General features: G+C 41.4%; 1 protein-coding gene across 5 annotated transcripts in view; it reads left to right on the top strand.

The window, feature by feature from the left end:
• The window catches only part of MTRF1 (mitochondrial translation release factor 1), a 55383-nt gene that overhangs the window by 29825 nt on the left and 8323 nt on the right, over positions 1-17235 (top strand). For all 5 annotated transcript variants that reach the window (XM_061133443.1, XM_061133442.1, XM_061133444.1 and 2 more), the window contains 3 exons: positions 7099-7271; positions 10372-10489; positions 15417-15553. In XM_061133443.1, the coding sequence (XP_060989426.1) occupies positions 7099-7271; positions 10372-10489; positions 15417-15553 (428 nt within the window). The remainder of the gene's footprint in view (positions 1-7098; positions 7272-10371; positions 10490-15416; positions 15554-17235) is intronic.

The following is a 17235-nucleotide window of genomic DNA, read 5'->3' as shown; positions in this document are numbered from 1 at the left end:
GAAGAGGCTAGATTTAAGGCAGGTGGCTGAGAGGTTATTAGAGTAACCAGGTGTAACTAAGAGTTAGAATTGGGAGTAGACATATGAGAGACCTTCAGAGGAAGAATGGGCAAAATCTGGTAACTGATGAGAGAAGCTATTGCTTGCCAACTGTGTCCGGCATGCAGTGTGGGTCATTTGATCCTTAAAACCCTGTGAGATGGTATTGTTAATCCTATTTCACAGATGAAAATCTAGGCTCAGAGAGTAAGTAACTAATCCAAGATCACACAATAAGTAATGGCAGTCCTGGGGTTAGATTTAATTCCACACTACATCCCATTAGTTTATTCTGGCACAAAGGAAATGAGCCATAGGGACCTAATCTTTCTAGCTGAGACGATTGCAATATTCATTCATGCCAAATGAAATAGAAATTGGAAGGCAGACTCCACTTGGGAAGAACAGTGAAAGTGATTTTTGCATGATTGTTTGTGTTGTTAGAGAGAACATCCCTTTAGAAATATCCAGTAAGTGCTGAAGCTGGGTAACCAGAGCTTTGGTGAGGGAATAGAGTTGAGGAGAGATATTTGATAGCTGTTAGAACAGAGATGGGGGCTTCCCTGGTTGCTCAGCTGGTAAAGAATCCACCTGCAATGCAGGAGACCCTGGTTCGATTCCTGGGTGGGAAAGATCCCCTGGAGGAGGACCTGGCAACGCACTCCAGGATTCTTGCCTGGAGAATCCCTACGGACAGAGGAGCCTGGTGGGCTACAGTCCACGGGGTCAGAAAACATCAGACACGACTGAGCGACTAAGCCCAGCACAGAACAGAGATGATGTCTGATGCTGAGAGAGAATAAGTGAGGGAGAGTCCATAGAGAGGGCACCAAACCATGGAGAATGGCCACATTTAGAAAACAGACTAGTTGGCAAAAGAGAAAAAGGAGTCAGGTAAGCAGGAAAAAGGATGAGGACAGTATATATTGTGGACGCAGGAGAGGAGAGAGTGTCAAGAATGTAATCAGAAACAGCCTTAGAAAGGAAAGAGTGTCATCTCTGAGATGTGTATTTTGAATTCAACTTTCAGCAATGAAAGGAAGATGCACTTGAGATCGGGAGGAGAGATTCTGCTCCAGGGACACAGAGCAGACCAAAAATGGTTGGGAAGTCTTTTTTTTAGATACACTGACTCCCTAGCAAAATAAAATAAAAGACATTTTAAAAAGTCCCAAGTTGAGCTTCCCTGGTGGCTCAGTGGTAAAGATGTGGTTTCAGTACCTGGTCCGGGAAGATCCCACGTACCACGGGGCAGCTGAGCCCGTGAACCACACCGGGCCTGAGCTCTGGAGCCCACCAGCCGCAGCTGCTGAGGCCAGTGTGCCCATAGCCCGCCTCCACAGCAGTCAGAGGCCCAAGCGCCGCAGCCACAGAGTAGCCCCTGCTCCCTGCAACCGGAGAAGGCCTGTGCCCTGCAGCAAAGACCCAGCACCGCCATAAATAAAATAAATACATCTCTAAAAAAGAAACAGATGAAAAAAAAAAAAAAGAAACAGATGAAAAGACAGCCCTCAGATTGGGAGAAAATAATAGCAAATGAAGAAACAGACAAAGGATTAATCTCAAAAATATACAAGCAACTCCTGCAGCTCAATTCCAGAAAAATAAATGACCCAATCAAAAAATGGGCCAAAGAACTAAACAGACATTTCTCCAAAGAAGACATACAGATGGCTAACAAACACATGAAAAGATGCTCAACATCACTCATTATTAGAGAAATGCAAATCAAAACCACAATGAGGTACCATTACACGCCAGTCAGGATGGCTGCTATCCAAAAGTCTACAAGCAATAACTGCTGGAGAGGGTGTGGAGAAAAGGGAACCCTCTTACACTGTTGGTGGGAATGCAAACTAGTACAGCCGCTATGGAAAACAGTGTGGAGATTTTTTAAAAAACTGGAAATAGAACTGCCATATGACCCAGCAATCCCACTTCTGGGCATACACACTGAGGAAACCAGATCTGGGAGAGACACGTGCACCCCAGTGTTCATCGCAGCACTGTTTATAATAGCCAGGACATGGAAGCAACCTAGATGCCCATCAGCAGATGAATGGATAAGGAAGCTGTGGTACATGTACACCATGGAATATTACTCAGCCATTAAAAAGAATTCATTTGAACCAGTCCTAATGAGATGGATGAAACTGGAGCCCATTATACAGAGTGAAGTAAGCCAGAAAGATAAAGAACATTACAGCATACTAACACATATATATGGAATTTAGAAAGATGGTAATGATAACCCTATATGCAAAACAGAAAAAGAGACACAGAAATACAGAACAGACTTTTGAACTCTGTGGGAGAATGTGAGGGTGGGATAAAAAAAAAAAAAAAAAGAAACAGATTAATGTATACAAAATAGAAGAGAAAAAAAAGGTAAAACTCCTTTTATCAGAAACGAAAACATTTGGAGAATTCCATGGCAGTCCAGTGGTTAGGACTCTCTGCTTTCATTGCTGTGGGCCTGGGTTTGATCCCTAGTGGGGAGACTAAGACCCATGTCTCACCCGCCACCAAAAAAAAAAAAAGGAAAAAAAATGTAATAATCTACTCATATACCTTTAAAATTAAAACCTAAGAATAAACCTTTATCCATTAAAATTATAAAATATAATTTATTTACTGTAATGAGAAGACAAAGATATGGATAGGGAAAGACTAAAATAGAGACAGGGGAAAAAGTATCTATCTTACAAAATATATATGTTAAAGTATATGTATGGGGCTTCCTAGGTGGCACTAGTGGTAAAGAGCCTGCTTGCCAATACAGGAGACTTTAGAGATTCAGGCTTGATCCCTGGGTCAGGAAGATCCCCTGGAGGAGAGCAACCCACTCCAGTATTCTTGCCAGGAGAATCCCGTGGACGGGGAGCCTGGTTGGCTACCATCCATAGGGTCCCAAAGATTGGACACGACTGAAGAGACTTAGCACAGAATATATACATGTGTATATGATATGTACATACTTAATGTTTAATTGAAATATAGGGAACTCACAGAGATTCACATAGCACTAGAAGCTAAGATTGGGGAAAAACACACTGAAATGTAAAAATTCACACATCACATGACTTCAAGTCTTTTAGTTTTGTGATCTTGGGACAGATAGGGAAAATCCTCAACCATTACATAAGTAGTCAGTACTACATGATTACAAGATTACTCTTTGTAGAAGCAGTGCAGGGTGATGGCTCTTGACATGTAGTGTAGGTCTATCACTGTCATTCTATATTCCTGATTTCTAGGGACTTGAGAAATGTCTTTCAAATTAAAGGGGGACTTTCCTGAGTGGCTCAGTGGTAAAGAATCCACTTACCAACCCAGGATTCAATCCCTGGGTCAGGAAGACCCCTGGAGAAGGAAATGGCAACCCACTCCAGTACTATTGCCTGGGAAGTCCCACCATGGACAGAGGAGCCTGGCAGGCTACAGTCCATGGGGTCGCAAAAGAGTCGGACGTGACTTGGTGACTGAACAACACAACAAATGAAATTTATTATATTCTCTCTTCCCTCCCAACCGATTAATGTTTATAATTGTTATTTTCTGCTCACCAGCTGAATTCAGGGAGAGGTCATTAAAGTAATGTGGTGGTTGGGACTTCCCTGGCAGTCCAGTGGTTAAGAGGCTGTGCTCCCAGTGCCAGGGGCATGGGTTCGATCTCTGGTTGGTAAACTAAGATACTGCAAGCCACACATCAAGGCATAAAAAAATAATTAAATAAAAATAATGTGGTGGTTAATTTAATGTGTCCAGAGGTAATACTTTTCACCACAACTGTTGAGAAATAAGTTTACGAGGGGAGCCCTGGCATCACTAAAGAGCTGTCTGGTAGTTTTTATCTGCAGCCAAGACCCTACAGTGGGAACTCTAGTAGATGAATTGGGAAACCTAAGGGCAGTTGGAGCAATTGGATCTCAAGGTAGCAGTGTTGGCACTCAGCGGCCAAAAGCAATATGGGCGTGGTTACCATAATGGACAGCAGAGTGATAAGAGCAATCGGAACAGGCTGACTTACGCAGACAGGGCATTGGCTGGTTGACATGTGTCCCTGGGAGTAAAGAATGAAAGCCTACTACATTCTTATTTGACCTGTATAAGCAGAAAAGTTCTAGGTCAAGTGAACAAAAGTCTAACCTGTGTCATAAAAACAGAAGTCATGGCCCCTTAGTCAGTTCCCAGACTTGAGCCAGTTTGTAGACCTAAAACCCCTTGAATAAAGGCAGAACTGGGTCCTCTTGAGAAAGTCGGTACATGCCAGAATATACTGCCAGTCTTTCTCCCAGGCTTTCCTGGTGGCTCAGACAGTAAAGAATCTGCCTGCAATGCAGGAAACCTGAGTTCTGTCCCTGGGTTGGGAAGATCCCCTGGAGTAGAAAATGGCAACTCACTCCAGTATTCTTGCTGGGAGAATCCCATGGACAGAGGAGCCTGGCAGACTGCAGTCCATGGATTTGCAGAGTCAGATAGGACTGAGCAACTAACACTTTCACTTTCCCTAAAGGGGAGTATTAAATATGTGATTGTCTATAGAACTAGGTCTAATTGAGGACTGAGAGGAAAAAGTACAGTATATAAGGACTGTTAAATCTGACAGTATAGAGTACAATAATTTGCAGAATGGGAAGCAGAATGGGAAGAGCACACGCAAAAAAGTTTTATAATGTTTTTAGTAATCGTATTGGTGGCAGAACTAGTAGTGTTATTCTGAGACTGTTGTTTATGAAATATGGGATAAAGTAGAAGAGTGATTATGAGATACTCTAATTCTGGTATCCTCTCTGTCTTTGGGAACCAAGATTCTCAGTATGGAAAGCAAGTGATACAGGAGTATTAGAGAAGACATTGTGATCTTTAATTTATATGAGAAGTATCAGTTATCAGAACAAGTTGTCTGAGATTTTATCCTACTTGCAAGACAGGAATTTAGCAAGTCACAGTTTCATGGGTCAGAGACAAAGGATGGTTTATGACTCATGGTAGTAGCAATAACCAGAATATCAGCATTTTTGTGCTGGTTTCATGAGCTCCACGTCCCAAAAGGCAACTGGAAGGTCAGATAACACCTACCCACATGGTGGGTTTCAAAACAGAAGAGGAATCCTGAGCTTGGGGTTCTCTATTTTATTTTATTTTGCTGAGTCTCCATTGCCGTGCACACAGGCTTAGTTGCCCTGCAGCGTGTAGGATCTTAGTTCCCTGATCAGAGATCAAACCCGTGTCCCCTGCATCGGAAGGTGGAATCTTTTTCTTGGCTGAGCTGGGTGGGCTATGTGGGCTTTTTCTCTAGTTGCGGTGAGCAGGGGCTACTCTGTAGTTGCGGTGGCTTCTCTTGTTGCAGAGCACGGGCTCTCGGGTGTGTGGGCTCAGTAGCTGTGGCGCATGGGCTCTGCTGCTCCGCGGCCTGTGAGATCTTCCCGACCAGGGATGGGATCCGTGTCTCCTACACTGGCAGGCACTTGTCCTTTGCTCTAGAGGGAGACATTATCTCCAAAGCTGTTCACTAAACAAATACCCTTAAAAACATATTCTGGAACAAAAGGGCAGGCAGTTCCTTGTTTACAAAATGTGCAGAAATGCAAGAAACTGATAAGGAATTGTTTCTCAACATCTCTGTAAACTCATGAGGTATTTCCTATCTCTGTCCATTGAAAAGGTCTGGAAACAATGACCAACCCAGTATTAGTGAATATCCCTAGTTCCCCAATATTGAAAACATTGAAATATTATTTTCCTTCGAAAGGAACCAGGGCTTCTTGGAGAAATGGCTGAATCTAGGTTTTTTGTTTTTTGTTTTTTTTTAACTTCACTCAGTCATGTCCAACTCTTTGTAACCCCATGGACTATACGGTCCCTGGAATTCTCCAGACCAGAATACTGGAGTGGGTAGCTTTTCCCTTCTCCAGGGGACCTTTCCAACCCAGGTCTCCTGCAATGCAAGTGGATTCTTTACCAGCTGAGCCACAAGGGAAGCCCATAGAATTGGACTGTCACCCTTCTACAACCTCTGTGGTACATGAAGCATCAAACATTGTTTGATAAAAACATAAGAGACAGCCAGACATTGTCTGTCTCCTGTTGTCTTGCCAAAGAGTTCAATCTAGTTTCTGGATCCAGCTGCCCAGTAGCAGCCAGTACAGAGGGCAGAAAAGAAATGGAAGCATGCCAGGAGTATGCAGTCAGCAAAACCAAGCTGTGGGAAATTTCTGTATGTCAACAGCCCTGGTTCCTCAATGGATAACTTGAGATGGGTGATGAACTTCTAGACAGAGATTTGAAAGACGTATCAACTTTTTTAAATGGACAAGACTACACTATAGTGCCTAGGGCAGCACATTAGGTAATAAAATTATAGTAGAGAAGGGAATAAAAAATACTGGTTACCTGAGAAAGGGAGGGGATTGTAGGAAAGGCAGATCTATGGGAGGGCTTTGCAGGTGCCTGATAAAGTTCTTTTTCTTAATCTTGAACCATGCATTTGATTCATGTGGTTTTCTACATCTGTGTATTATTTTACAATAAAAAGGTTATTTTAAACAATATGTTCAATAAGAAGCTAGCTTAGGCATTGTGCTTATTTTCCCGCTTCACAGACAAGCAAGAATTAAATTTCAATAGATTCTTAAAAGCTTGGGAGGACCTACAGAATTATTCATCATTATCAAATTGCTGTGTTATTGAGCACTGTTATATATGGCACTAAATTAGCCTAAGATCGTATGGATTCAATGCAGAAAATGTCCCAGTATTCTTTTTTTCTAATGCTATTTTTATAAAAGTGAAATTTGTTCATCATAAAACTTTGCAACAAAAAAACTTAAGATGAAAAAACATGCTGTTCTGTTCTCCAGAGATAACCATAAACAATTTTTTGGTATGTTTCCTATTACATATTAATAGACTTATGTTGGGATAACGTCTTTTTGGACCTACTTTATGTTCTCATCTCAGGCTCTGTGCTCACAGAGGCCTTTCATGAAGGCCATTTAAGGTCCTGATCCCTTTCAAAGTAGAATTTATTATTACGCTGGAACTTTTTTTTCACAGGTGGGCTACATCACGCAGCGGCCCGAATTTCCGGTGATAACGTCTATAAGCACCTGAAGTACGAAGGTGGGATTCACCGGGTTCAGCGAATCCCGGAAGTGGGCCTGTCGTCCCGGATGCAGCGGATTCACACGGGGACGATGTCGGTGATCGTCCTCCCCCACCCAGATGAGGTACCCCTGCAGGAGCCCCGTACCGTTACCCGGGAAGGTCCACCGGAGGGTCACTGTCCGCGCCAAGCTCCTGTGCGTTCTGTCTGCTTATCGAATGCTTCCGCCCCCCAAACCTGTGAACGTCTTCCCCTCCACGAAGCAGCCCCTCCATTCTCAGCGGACAGCAAGCGACCGGCCCACAGTTCAGCTCACGTCTGACACCGTCTCCCTGGGCAAGTGGCCCAGCTTCCGCAAGCTGGACTCAGCCCCGCAGCACGGCCGCCCGCCACGTCAGAGCCAGGCGTGAAAGCAGGCTGTCTCCTGTGTTCCCGCGTCCCCTCCTTAGTCTCAGGAATTTACTAAAGGGGCTCCCAGAGCACAGGAAAACAGTGTCCCTACTAGTGCGTGCAGGCTGTCGTGTCCGACTCTCTGTGACCCCACGGACCTCTGTCCGTGAATTCTCCAGCAAGAATACTGGTGCGGGTTGCCACGCCTTTCTCCGGGGGATCTTCCCAACCCAGGGATAGAACTCTAATCTCCTGCATTGGCAGGCGGGTTCTTTACCTCTGAGCCACCTGGGAAGCTCATACTTACTAGACTACTGCCTTATTACAAAAAGTATAACTGAGGAAGGGCCAGGTGGAAGAAGCTCAGAGAACTCAGAGAGGTGCGGGGCTTCCACGCCCTTCCAGGCTCGCCTCCCTGCCCGCAGTTTCGCGTGTTCATCAGCCTGGCAGCGCTCTGAACCCTGTGTTTGGGGGACTATTATGGAGTCTTCCATACATAGACATGGTTGGGTAAATCAATAGACACTGGGGACTAATTCAACCTCCAGCCCCTCTCCCCTCCCTGGAGATTGGGGTGGAGCTGGCCATCAGTTCGCATGCTGTGGTTATCCATGGTTTTCCAAATATCACCTTATTAACATAAAGTCAAATGTGGTTCAAAGGGGCTTGTTATGAATCACACAGACACCTTTGTCACTCTTACCACTTAGGAAAATACCCAAGCGTTTTAGGAGCTCTCTGCTGAGAGCTGAACAATATATATTTCTTACCATAAATCACAATATCACAATTAATACTTAGTCCAGTTAATAGTTTCCTCAGTCATCAAAAAGTATCTTTATAGCTATTTTCTTAAACGAGGATGCTATCAAGTTTCACTTATTGCAGTTTGTTGTTATAACTCTTTATGCCTGGAACAGTCTTCCAACCTTTTTTTTTTTTAAACGACATTGACATTTTGAAGAGTCTAGACCTTTTTTCTTTTTTCTTTTGTCTTGTAGAATGTTCCACATTCTGGATTCATCTGACTGTTTCCTTATGACACTCTTTAACTTGTTCCTTTATCTCCTGCATTCTATGGAAAGTTGTATTTAAATATTCCATTCTATTCAGGTTATACATTTAGAGCAAGAATACTTCGAAGGTGTCGTTATATTCATGTTGTGTCTCATCACAAGTCAGAGTATCAGATTACCCCACTTTTAGTGAGGATCACTTTGAGCATTTAGTGAAGTTGGTGACCACAAAAAAAATCCTGATTGTGAAAGTGTATTTCTCTCTTTATAATAAGGGAATAATCTCAGTAATATAATAATATAGTAATATAAGTAATATATCCTATTCCCAACAACTTGTCTTCCATGGTCTTTAACATCCAGTAGTGATCTTTGCCTGAATTAGTTATTTAGTTTGGTGTTTCAAAATGATGATTTTCTAATTTCATCATTCCTTCTGCATGTATTAACTGGCATTCTTTACTGTGAAGAACTTTCCTCCCCACTACCTTCTCTCCTCCTTTCTTCTCTTTCCATTTTTATTTTACCTCATTATAAACTCATATATTGAATTTTGTATGTTTGTGACTTCATTATAGACTTACAGATTTATTTTTTAAATTCAATAAGATATAATCACTATTATTTTTCTTTCTGAAAAAATTGAGGTATAGTTGATTTACAATATTATGTTTCAGGTGTACAACACAGTGATTCACTATTTTGAAAGGTTATACGCCATTTATAGTTATCATAAAATATTGGCTTTCTTCCCTGTGCTGTACAATATATCCTTATAGTTCATTTATTTTATACATAATAGTCTATACTTCTTACTCCCCTACATCCATCTATCCTTCTCCTCCCCCTTTTGCTCTCCTCACTGGTAACCACTAGTTTGAGTCCATTTCTTTTTTTGTTATATTCACTAGGGTGTTTTAATTTTTAGACTCCATATATAAGTGATGCTATACATATTTGTCTTTCTCTGTTCAACTTATTTCACTAAGCACAGTACCCTCCAAGTTCATTTATGTTATTGCAAATCGCAAAATTTCATTTTTTCTGGCTGAACAATATTCCAGTGTGTGTGTGTGTGTGTGTGTGTGTGTGTATCACATCTTTATCCATTCATGGATACTTACATTGCTTTCATATCTTGGCTGTTATAAATAATACTGCTGTGAACAATGGGGTGAATATATCTCTTTGAGTTTAGGTTTTTATTTTCAGATACATACCCAGGAGTGGAATTGCTGGATATGTTAGTTCTATTTTTAGTTTTTTGAGAAACCTCCATGCTACTTTCCACAGTGATGTACCAATTTACATTCCCACCAACGGTGTACAAGTGTTTCCCTTTCTCCATATCCTCCCTGACATTGGATGATAGCCCTTTTTTTCTGATGACAGCCATTCTGACAGATGCAAGGTGATACCTTACTGTGGTTTTGATTTGCGTTTCTCTGATGATTAATGATGTGGAGCATCTTTTCATGTGCCTATTGGCCACTTGAGTGTCTTCTTTAGAAAAATGTCTATTCATGTCTTCTGCCTTTTAAAAAAAATATATTTTGTATCTAATATAGCTTTGTGGGATGATAGATAATAAAACTTTTGAAAGATTACATAACTCAGTGGTCTCATAAATCAGTGCTTAAAATAGCATCTGTTGGAATATTGTGTTTATGGTTCTTTCTTTGTTGTAAGTTATTTCACCTCTTAGTCAAATGGCTGTGATTTAAAACAATACAGTTTATTTGAAAGACCTTGGGATCAATTTAATATTTAAGTATTTGTTGAGTATGGAATTTACTCATGCTATACTTCTGGTTCTAGGTAGATGTGAAAGTAGACCCTAAGGACTTGCGAATAGATACATTTCGAGCCAAAGGAGCAGGAGGGCAGCATGTTAATACAACTGATAGTGCTGTCAGACTTGTCCACATCCCCACAGGTAAGCTAGTCCTTTTGCCTTTGTACTTTTAACTCTTTTCCACATCTTATAAAACTGTTCGGCATTTAGAAAGAGTTTTATGTTAGTGTCTGTCTTCTTGCACAAACTCTTTAAAGATGACACTGGAGGGACTTCCCTGGTAGTCCAGTGGCTAAGACTCCACACTCCCATTGCAGAGGGCCTGAGTTCAATCCCTAGTCAGATCCCTAGATCCCACATGCCACAACTAAAGAGATATTGCATGCCATGATGAAAGATCCCCCATGCTGCAAGTAAGACCCAGAGCTGCCAGATAAATACCTAAATAAATAAATACATAAAAGATTTTCTAAAAAAAAAAAAAAAGATGACACTGGGTCATGGGTTCAAAGTCCCCGTTGTGTTCATATTCCCTTCTGTTTGGACAAAGCACCTCCTTGGCTGTGTGTATACACACAGTGAGGTTCTAAAGAGTGAGGTTCTAAACCTCACCTCTAAAGAGTGAGGTTCTAAAAACTCTCAGCACATGGGCACCACTTACCCAGTAATAAGTTTCAAAGGTCGGGGAGTGAATCAGCTTTTTTTTAGGGCCCCTGAAATGTCAGCATTTGTAGAACTTTTTCTCTTGGGTAGTTTTCTCCTAAGAAGGCTCACCCGGGACACAAGATGGTAAAGTCAAGGTCTCCTCATTCAATAAGCAAACTTTTACTTAATCCTCTTTTTCAGTCTTGTGCCTCACACTTGCCTTCCTTTGTACCTTTGAAGACTCAAGTCTGGAACTTTCCTTATGTCATTCTCTAAAGACTACCTCCTGCCTCCTACAGATTGAGGGAGGGGACTTGAAATTGTAGTTGTTATATAGACTTTCTGTTTCTAGTCCCCAAACGGTCAACCCCAGTTTCTGGGATTCCTCATTATAGTGCTTCATAAAAAGTCTTAAGCATCTATACATATATGTTAAAATATAAAGAAATACAAGGAAACAGTTATTTTAAAATTTTAAGTAGTGGTTACTTCTGGGAGGCATGACATAGCTTCTGGTTTGTAAGGGGGCAAATGGGAGGTTTAAAGGGCATTTAGAAATATTCTTTTTGGCTCAGCTGGTAAAGAATCCGACTACAGTGTGGGAGACCTAGGTTCGGTCCCTGGGTTGGGAAGATCCCCTGGAGAAGAGAAAGGCTAGCCACTCCAGTATTCTGGCCTGGAGAACTCCTTGGACTGTATAGTCCATGGGGTCACAGAGTCGGACACAACTGAGTGACTTTCAGCAATATTCTATTTAAGCTGCGTGGTACATATATATTCTTTTACATTATGTATATTCTTCCCTATGTGGAGTATACAATTGACCCTTAAACAACACGAGTTTCAACTGCATTTTGTTGTTGTTTAGTCACTAAATCGTGTCCGACTCTTTACAACACCATGGACTGCAGCCTGCCTGGCTTCCCTGTCCTTTACTGTCTCCCAGAGTTTGCTCAAACTCATGTCCATTGTGTCAGTGATGCCATCCAACCATCTCATCGTCTGTCTTCCCCTTCTCCTCCTGCCTTCAATCTTTCCCAGCATCAGGATCTTTTCCAGTGAGTCAGCTTTTCCCATCAGGTGGCCAAAGTACTGGAGCTTCAGTTTCAACAACAGTCCTTCCAATTAATATTCAGGACTGATTTCCTTTAGGATGGACTGGTTTGATCTCCTTGCAGTCCAGGAGACTCTCAAGAGTCTTTTTCAACACCCCAATTCAAAAGCATCAATTCTTTGGTGCTCAGTCTTTTTTGTCCAACTCTCACATCTGTACATGACTACTGGAAAAACCATAATTTTTGACTCTGTGGACCTTGGCTGGCAAAGTGATGTCTCTGCTTTTTAATACACTGTCTAGGTTTGTCATAGCTTTCCTTCCAAGGAGCATGAGTCTTTTAATTTCATGGCTGCAGTCACTGTGCAGTGATTTTGAAGCCCAAGAAAATAAAGTCTGTCACTGTTTCCAATTTTTCCCCTTCTATTTGCCATGAAATGATGGGGTCGGATGCCATGATCTTAGTCTTTTGAATGTTGAGTTTTAAGCCAGCTTTTTCACTCTCCTCTTTTACCCTCATCAAGGGGTTCTTTAGTTCCTCTTCACTTTCTGCCATAAGGGTGGTGTCATCTGCATATCTGAGGTTGTTGATATTTCTCCCAGCAATCTTGATTCCAGCTTGTGATTCATCCAGTCCAACATTTCACATGATGCACTCCACATAGAAGTTAAATAAGCAGGGTGACAATATACAGCCTTGATGTACTCCTTTCTCAATTTCGAACCAGTCCATTGTTCTGTGTCCGGTTCTAACTGTTGCTTCTTGATCTGCATACAGGTTTCTCAGAAGAGAGGTAAGGTGGTGTAGTATTCTCATCTCTTGAAGAATTTTTCACAGTTTCTTGTGATCCACACAGTCAAAGGTTTTACTATAGTCAGTGAAGCAGAAGTAGATGTTTTCCTGGAATTCCCTTACTTTCCCTATGATCCAAGGAATGTTGGCAATTTGATCTCTAGTTCCTCTGCCTTTCCTAAATCCAGCTTGTACATCCAGAAATTCTTGGTTCATGTACTATTAAAGCCTAGCTTGAAAGATTTTGAGTATTACCTTGCTAGCATGTGAAATGAGTGCAGTTGTCCGGTAGTTTGAACATTCTTTGGTACTGCCCTTCTTTGGGATTAGAATGAAAACTGACCTTTTCCAGTCCTGTGGCCACTGCTGAGTTTTCCAAATTTGCTGGCATATTGAGTGCAGCACTTTAACAGCATCATCTTTTAGGATTTGAACTAGTTCAGCTGGAATTCCATCTCCTCCACTAGCATTGTTCATAGTGATGTTTCCTGAGGCTCAATTGTCTTCACACTCCAGGATGTCTGGTTCTAGGTGAGTGCCCATGCCATCATGGTTTTCCAGGTCATTGAAACCTTATTTATATAGTTCTGTGTATTTTTGCCACTTCTTTCTAATCTCTTCTGCTGCTTTTAGGGCCACCTTTTCTGTCCTTTATTGTGACGATCCCTGCATGAAAGGTTCCCTTGATATCTCCAGTTTTCTTGAAGAGTTCTCCAGTGTTTCCCATTCTATTGTTTTCCTGTATTTCTTTGCATTGTTCACTTAAAAAGGCTTTTATCTCTCCTTGGTATTCTCTGGAACTCTGCATTCAGTTGGGTGTATCTTTCCTTTTCTCCCTTGCTTTTCACTTCTGTTCTTTTCTCAGCTATTTGTAAAGCCTCCTCAGACAACTACTTTGCCTTCTTGTATTTCTTTTTCTTTGGGATAGTTTTGATTACCACCTCCTGCCGAATGTTATAAACCTCCATCCATGGTTTTTCAGGCACTCTGTCTGCCAGATCTAATCCCTTAAATGGATTGGTCACCTCCATGCATAAGCATAAGGGATTTGATTTAGGTCATATCTGAATGGCCTAGTGGTTTTCTCTACTTTCTTCAATTTAAGTCTGTATTTGGCAATAAGGAGTTCATGATCTGAGCCACAGTCAGCTCCAGTCCTTGTTTTTGCTGACTATATAGAGCTTCTCCATCTTCAGCTGCAAAGAATATAATCGATCTGGTTTCAGTGTCGACCATCTGGTGATGTCCATGTGTAGAGTTGTCTCTTGTGTTGTTGGAAGCGGGTGTTTGCTATGACTAGTGTGTTCTCTTGACAAAACTCTGTTAGCGTTGATCCTGCTTCATTTTGTACTCCTCCAAGGCCAAATTTTCTATATTCTGGGTATCTCTTGACTGCCTACTTTGCTTTCCAGTCCCCAGTGATAAAAAGACTTTTTTGGTGTTGTTCTATAAAGTCTTGTTGGTCTTCATAGAACCGTTCAACTTCAGCTTCTTTGGCATTAGGGGTTGGGGTATAGACTTGGATTACTGTGATGTTGAATAATTTGCCTTGGAAACCAACCAAAACCATTCTGTCATTTTAAGATGACACCCAAGTACTGCATTTCAGACTGTTTTACTGACTATGAGGGCGACTCCATTTCTTCTAAGGGATTCTTGCCACAGTAGATATAATGGTCATCTGAATTAAATTTGCCCATTCCCGTCCATTTTAATTCACTGATTCCTAAGATATCGACGTTCACTCTTGCCATCTCCTGCTTGGCCATGTCCAATTTATCTTAATTCATGAACCTAACATTCCAGGTTCCTATGCAATATTGTTCTTTACAGCATCAGACTTTACTGTCAGCACCAGACACATTCACAACTGAGCATCGTTTCCCCTTTGGTTCAGTCTTTTCCTTCATTCTGGAGCTTATTAGTAATTGCCCTCTGCTCTCCCCTAGTAGCATATTGGACACCTTCTGACCTGGGGGACTCATCTTCCGGTGTCGTATCCTTTTGCCTTTTCTTACTGTTTGTGAGGTTCTTGAGGCAAGAATACTGGAGTATTGCCATTCCCTCCTCCAGTGGACCACATTTTGTTAGAACCACCTGGGTCTATATAAATGCAGATTTTTTTTCAATAAATGTGTATTTGTATTATAAGCTGAAACACCTTATTTGATATCAGAATCTAAAGAGCCATCTACAGCAATTACCATCATAACTCATGTATAGTTTCTGGTGTGTACTTCATCTGAAATGTTTTTCATTCTTTTCCTGATTAACCTTTCCCCCCTTAAAACGTTCCTCAGTTCTATCTTTTGTATCAGTTTTATTGTGATGTAATAGACACTTCGGGGTTTCCCAGGTGGCTCAGTGGTAAAGAATCTGCCAGCAGTGCAGGAGACACCTGCTTAATCCCTGAGTCAGGAAGTGGCAGCCTGCTCCAGCATGCTTGCCTGGGAAATCCCATGGACAGAGGAGCTGGGTGGGCTGCAGCCCGTGGGGTCACAGAAAGAATCAGACACGTCTGAGCGACTGAGCGTGTGCACACACCCTGTTAACCTCTGATCCCTGTTATTTTCCAGGACTTGTAGTGGAATGCCAGCAAGAACGATCACAGATAAAAAACAAAGAAACAGCTCTGCGTGTGTTGAGAGCGAGACTCTACCAGCAGATTATTGAGAAAGACAAGTGCCAGCAACGAAGTGTGAGGAAACTGCAGGTAAGATTTACTGAGTGAAATAACTCAGTGGCTTTGTACAGAAAGCCATCTTGTGTAGGGAAATGGAGTAAATATTCTTAATCTGACGGAAGTACCTTGGAGCACTGGAAAACATGTTCATTTGTAAATAGCAATAATTTAATACTGGTTGGTTATGGCTAAACTCAGACATGCCAGTTTACAAATAAGAAGAGATACATATAAACTAAAAATTATTTCCCAGTTGTGTTCTGTTTATATCATAGTTATCTTTAAGAGGAAATCAGTGTAAAAGACAATTCTTTAGAAATTAAGAGATTTTTCAGGTTTTTAATTTAAAAACCTATGCTTTTATTATAATTTTATGTGAAATCAAAAATATATGACATGCAAAAAACTGGTAATAGTGATGGATTCTGCTGTAGTCTGGGAACAAGGAATAGAAAAGATATTTATTTTTTGTTTATACTCTCTTCTACTTTTAAAATTTTGTACTATCTACATTTATATTATTATTTTTACAAATATATACATAGATAAGTTTTAAGCAAAATGAATAAATGTCATTGTTTTAAGTAAACCAAGTGTTGTATGATTTTAACTTCTGAAAAAGTAAAGTTTGTCTTTGAAAGAAACTGGAAGAGACAGTGGAACCCAGAAATAACTGTTTGTGTGTTATTTGCAGGTAGTTATACTTCAGTAAATATGGGAGATTTTGTGGCCTGTTAGGCTAATGAGATTGTGTAAAACTAAACACCTCATGTGAAGAGTTGACTCATTGGAAAAGACCCTGATGCTGGGAGGGATTGGGGGCCGGAGGAGAAGGGGACGACAGGATGAGATGGCTGGATGGCATCACTGACTCGATGGACATGAGTTTGAGTAAACTCGGGGAGTTGGTGATGGACAGGGAGGCCTGGCATGCTGCGATTTACGGGGTCAGAAAGAGTCGGACACAACTGAGCAACTGAACTGAACTGAAACATCAATTATTCTTTTCACGTAGATGTCGTAGTCTTTCACACTTTTGCCCTTCTTACTTCCCTTACTAACTTGCAGATAGTAAAAGTGACAGGATAAATAATATATCAATCTTAAACACTATCAGCTCTGCCACATTTAATGAAAGACATTGGGTTTTTAAAAAATATATATATTTATTTATTTGGCTGCACTGGTTCTTAGTTGCAGCATGTGGGAACTAGTTCCCTGACCAAGGATCAAACCTGAGCCCCCTGAGTTGAGAGCACAGAGTCTTAGCCACTGGACCACCAGGGAAGTTCCAGACATTGGGTTTTACTTGCCATTTGACATCACATAGTAATTTTCGAAGTAAGTATTGGCGATCAGCCTTTGCAGATTTGGGGGGTTGTATCCTCTTCAGTAGTTTGGTTTGAAAGGCCAGAAAAGACCTTCCTGCCTCCCTTTGTCCATCTGTGTGAAGTTTTTTAGTAGGTGTCTCTAATGATTAGGAGTTTTTCTTCTGCCAATATATGCAGGAGCTTTTCTATGGAAGGCACTGTGCCAAGCTCTGAGCCCTAGCTCCACCTGGCACCTGCAGAGCTTTGTGGGTGCTGAGATTCTGATGTAGCTGATCTGGGGGGATCCAAGGCACTAATATGATATCTGGGGACAGTGGCTTCCAGACCTGGCTGGTTGCAGAATGGAAGGCCTGGGGAATGTTTTAAAAATATATTACCCAT

This window comes from Dama dama, chromosome 30 (genome assembly GCF_033118175.1).
Source record: "Dama dama isolate Ldn47 chromosome 30, ASM3311817v1, whole genome shotgun sequence".
In the NCBI taxonomy this organism is placed as follows: domain Eukaryota; kingdom Metazoa; phylum Chordata; class Mammalia; order Artiodactyla; family Cervidae; genus Dama; species Dama dama.
Note: the sequence above shows the minus strand (reverse complement) of the source record. Positions and strands in the feature narration are given on the sequence as shown.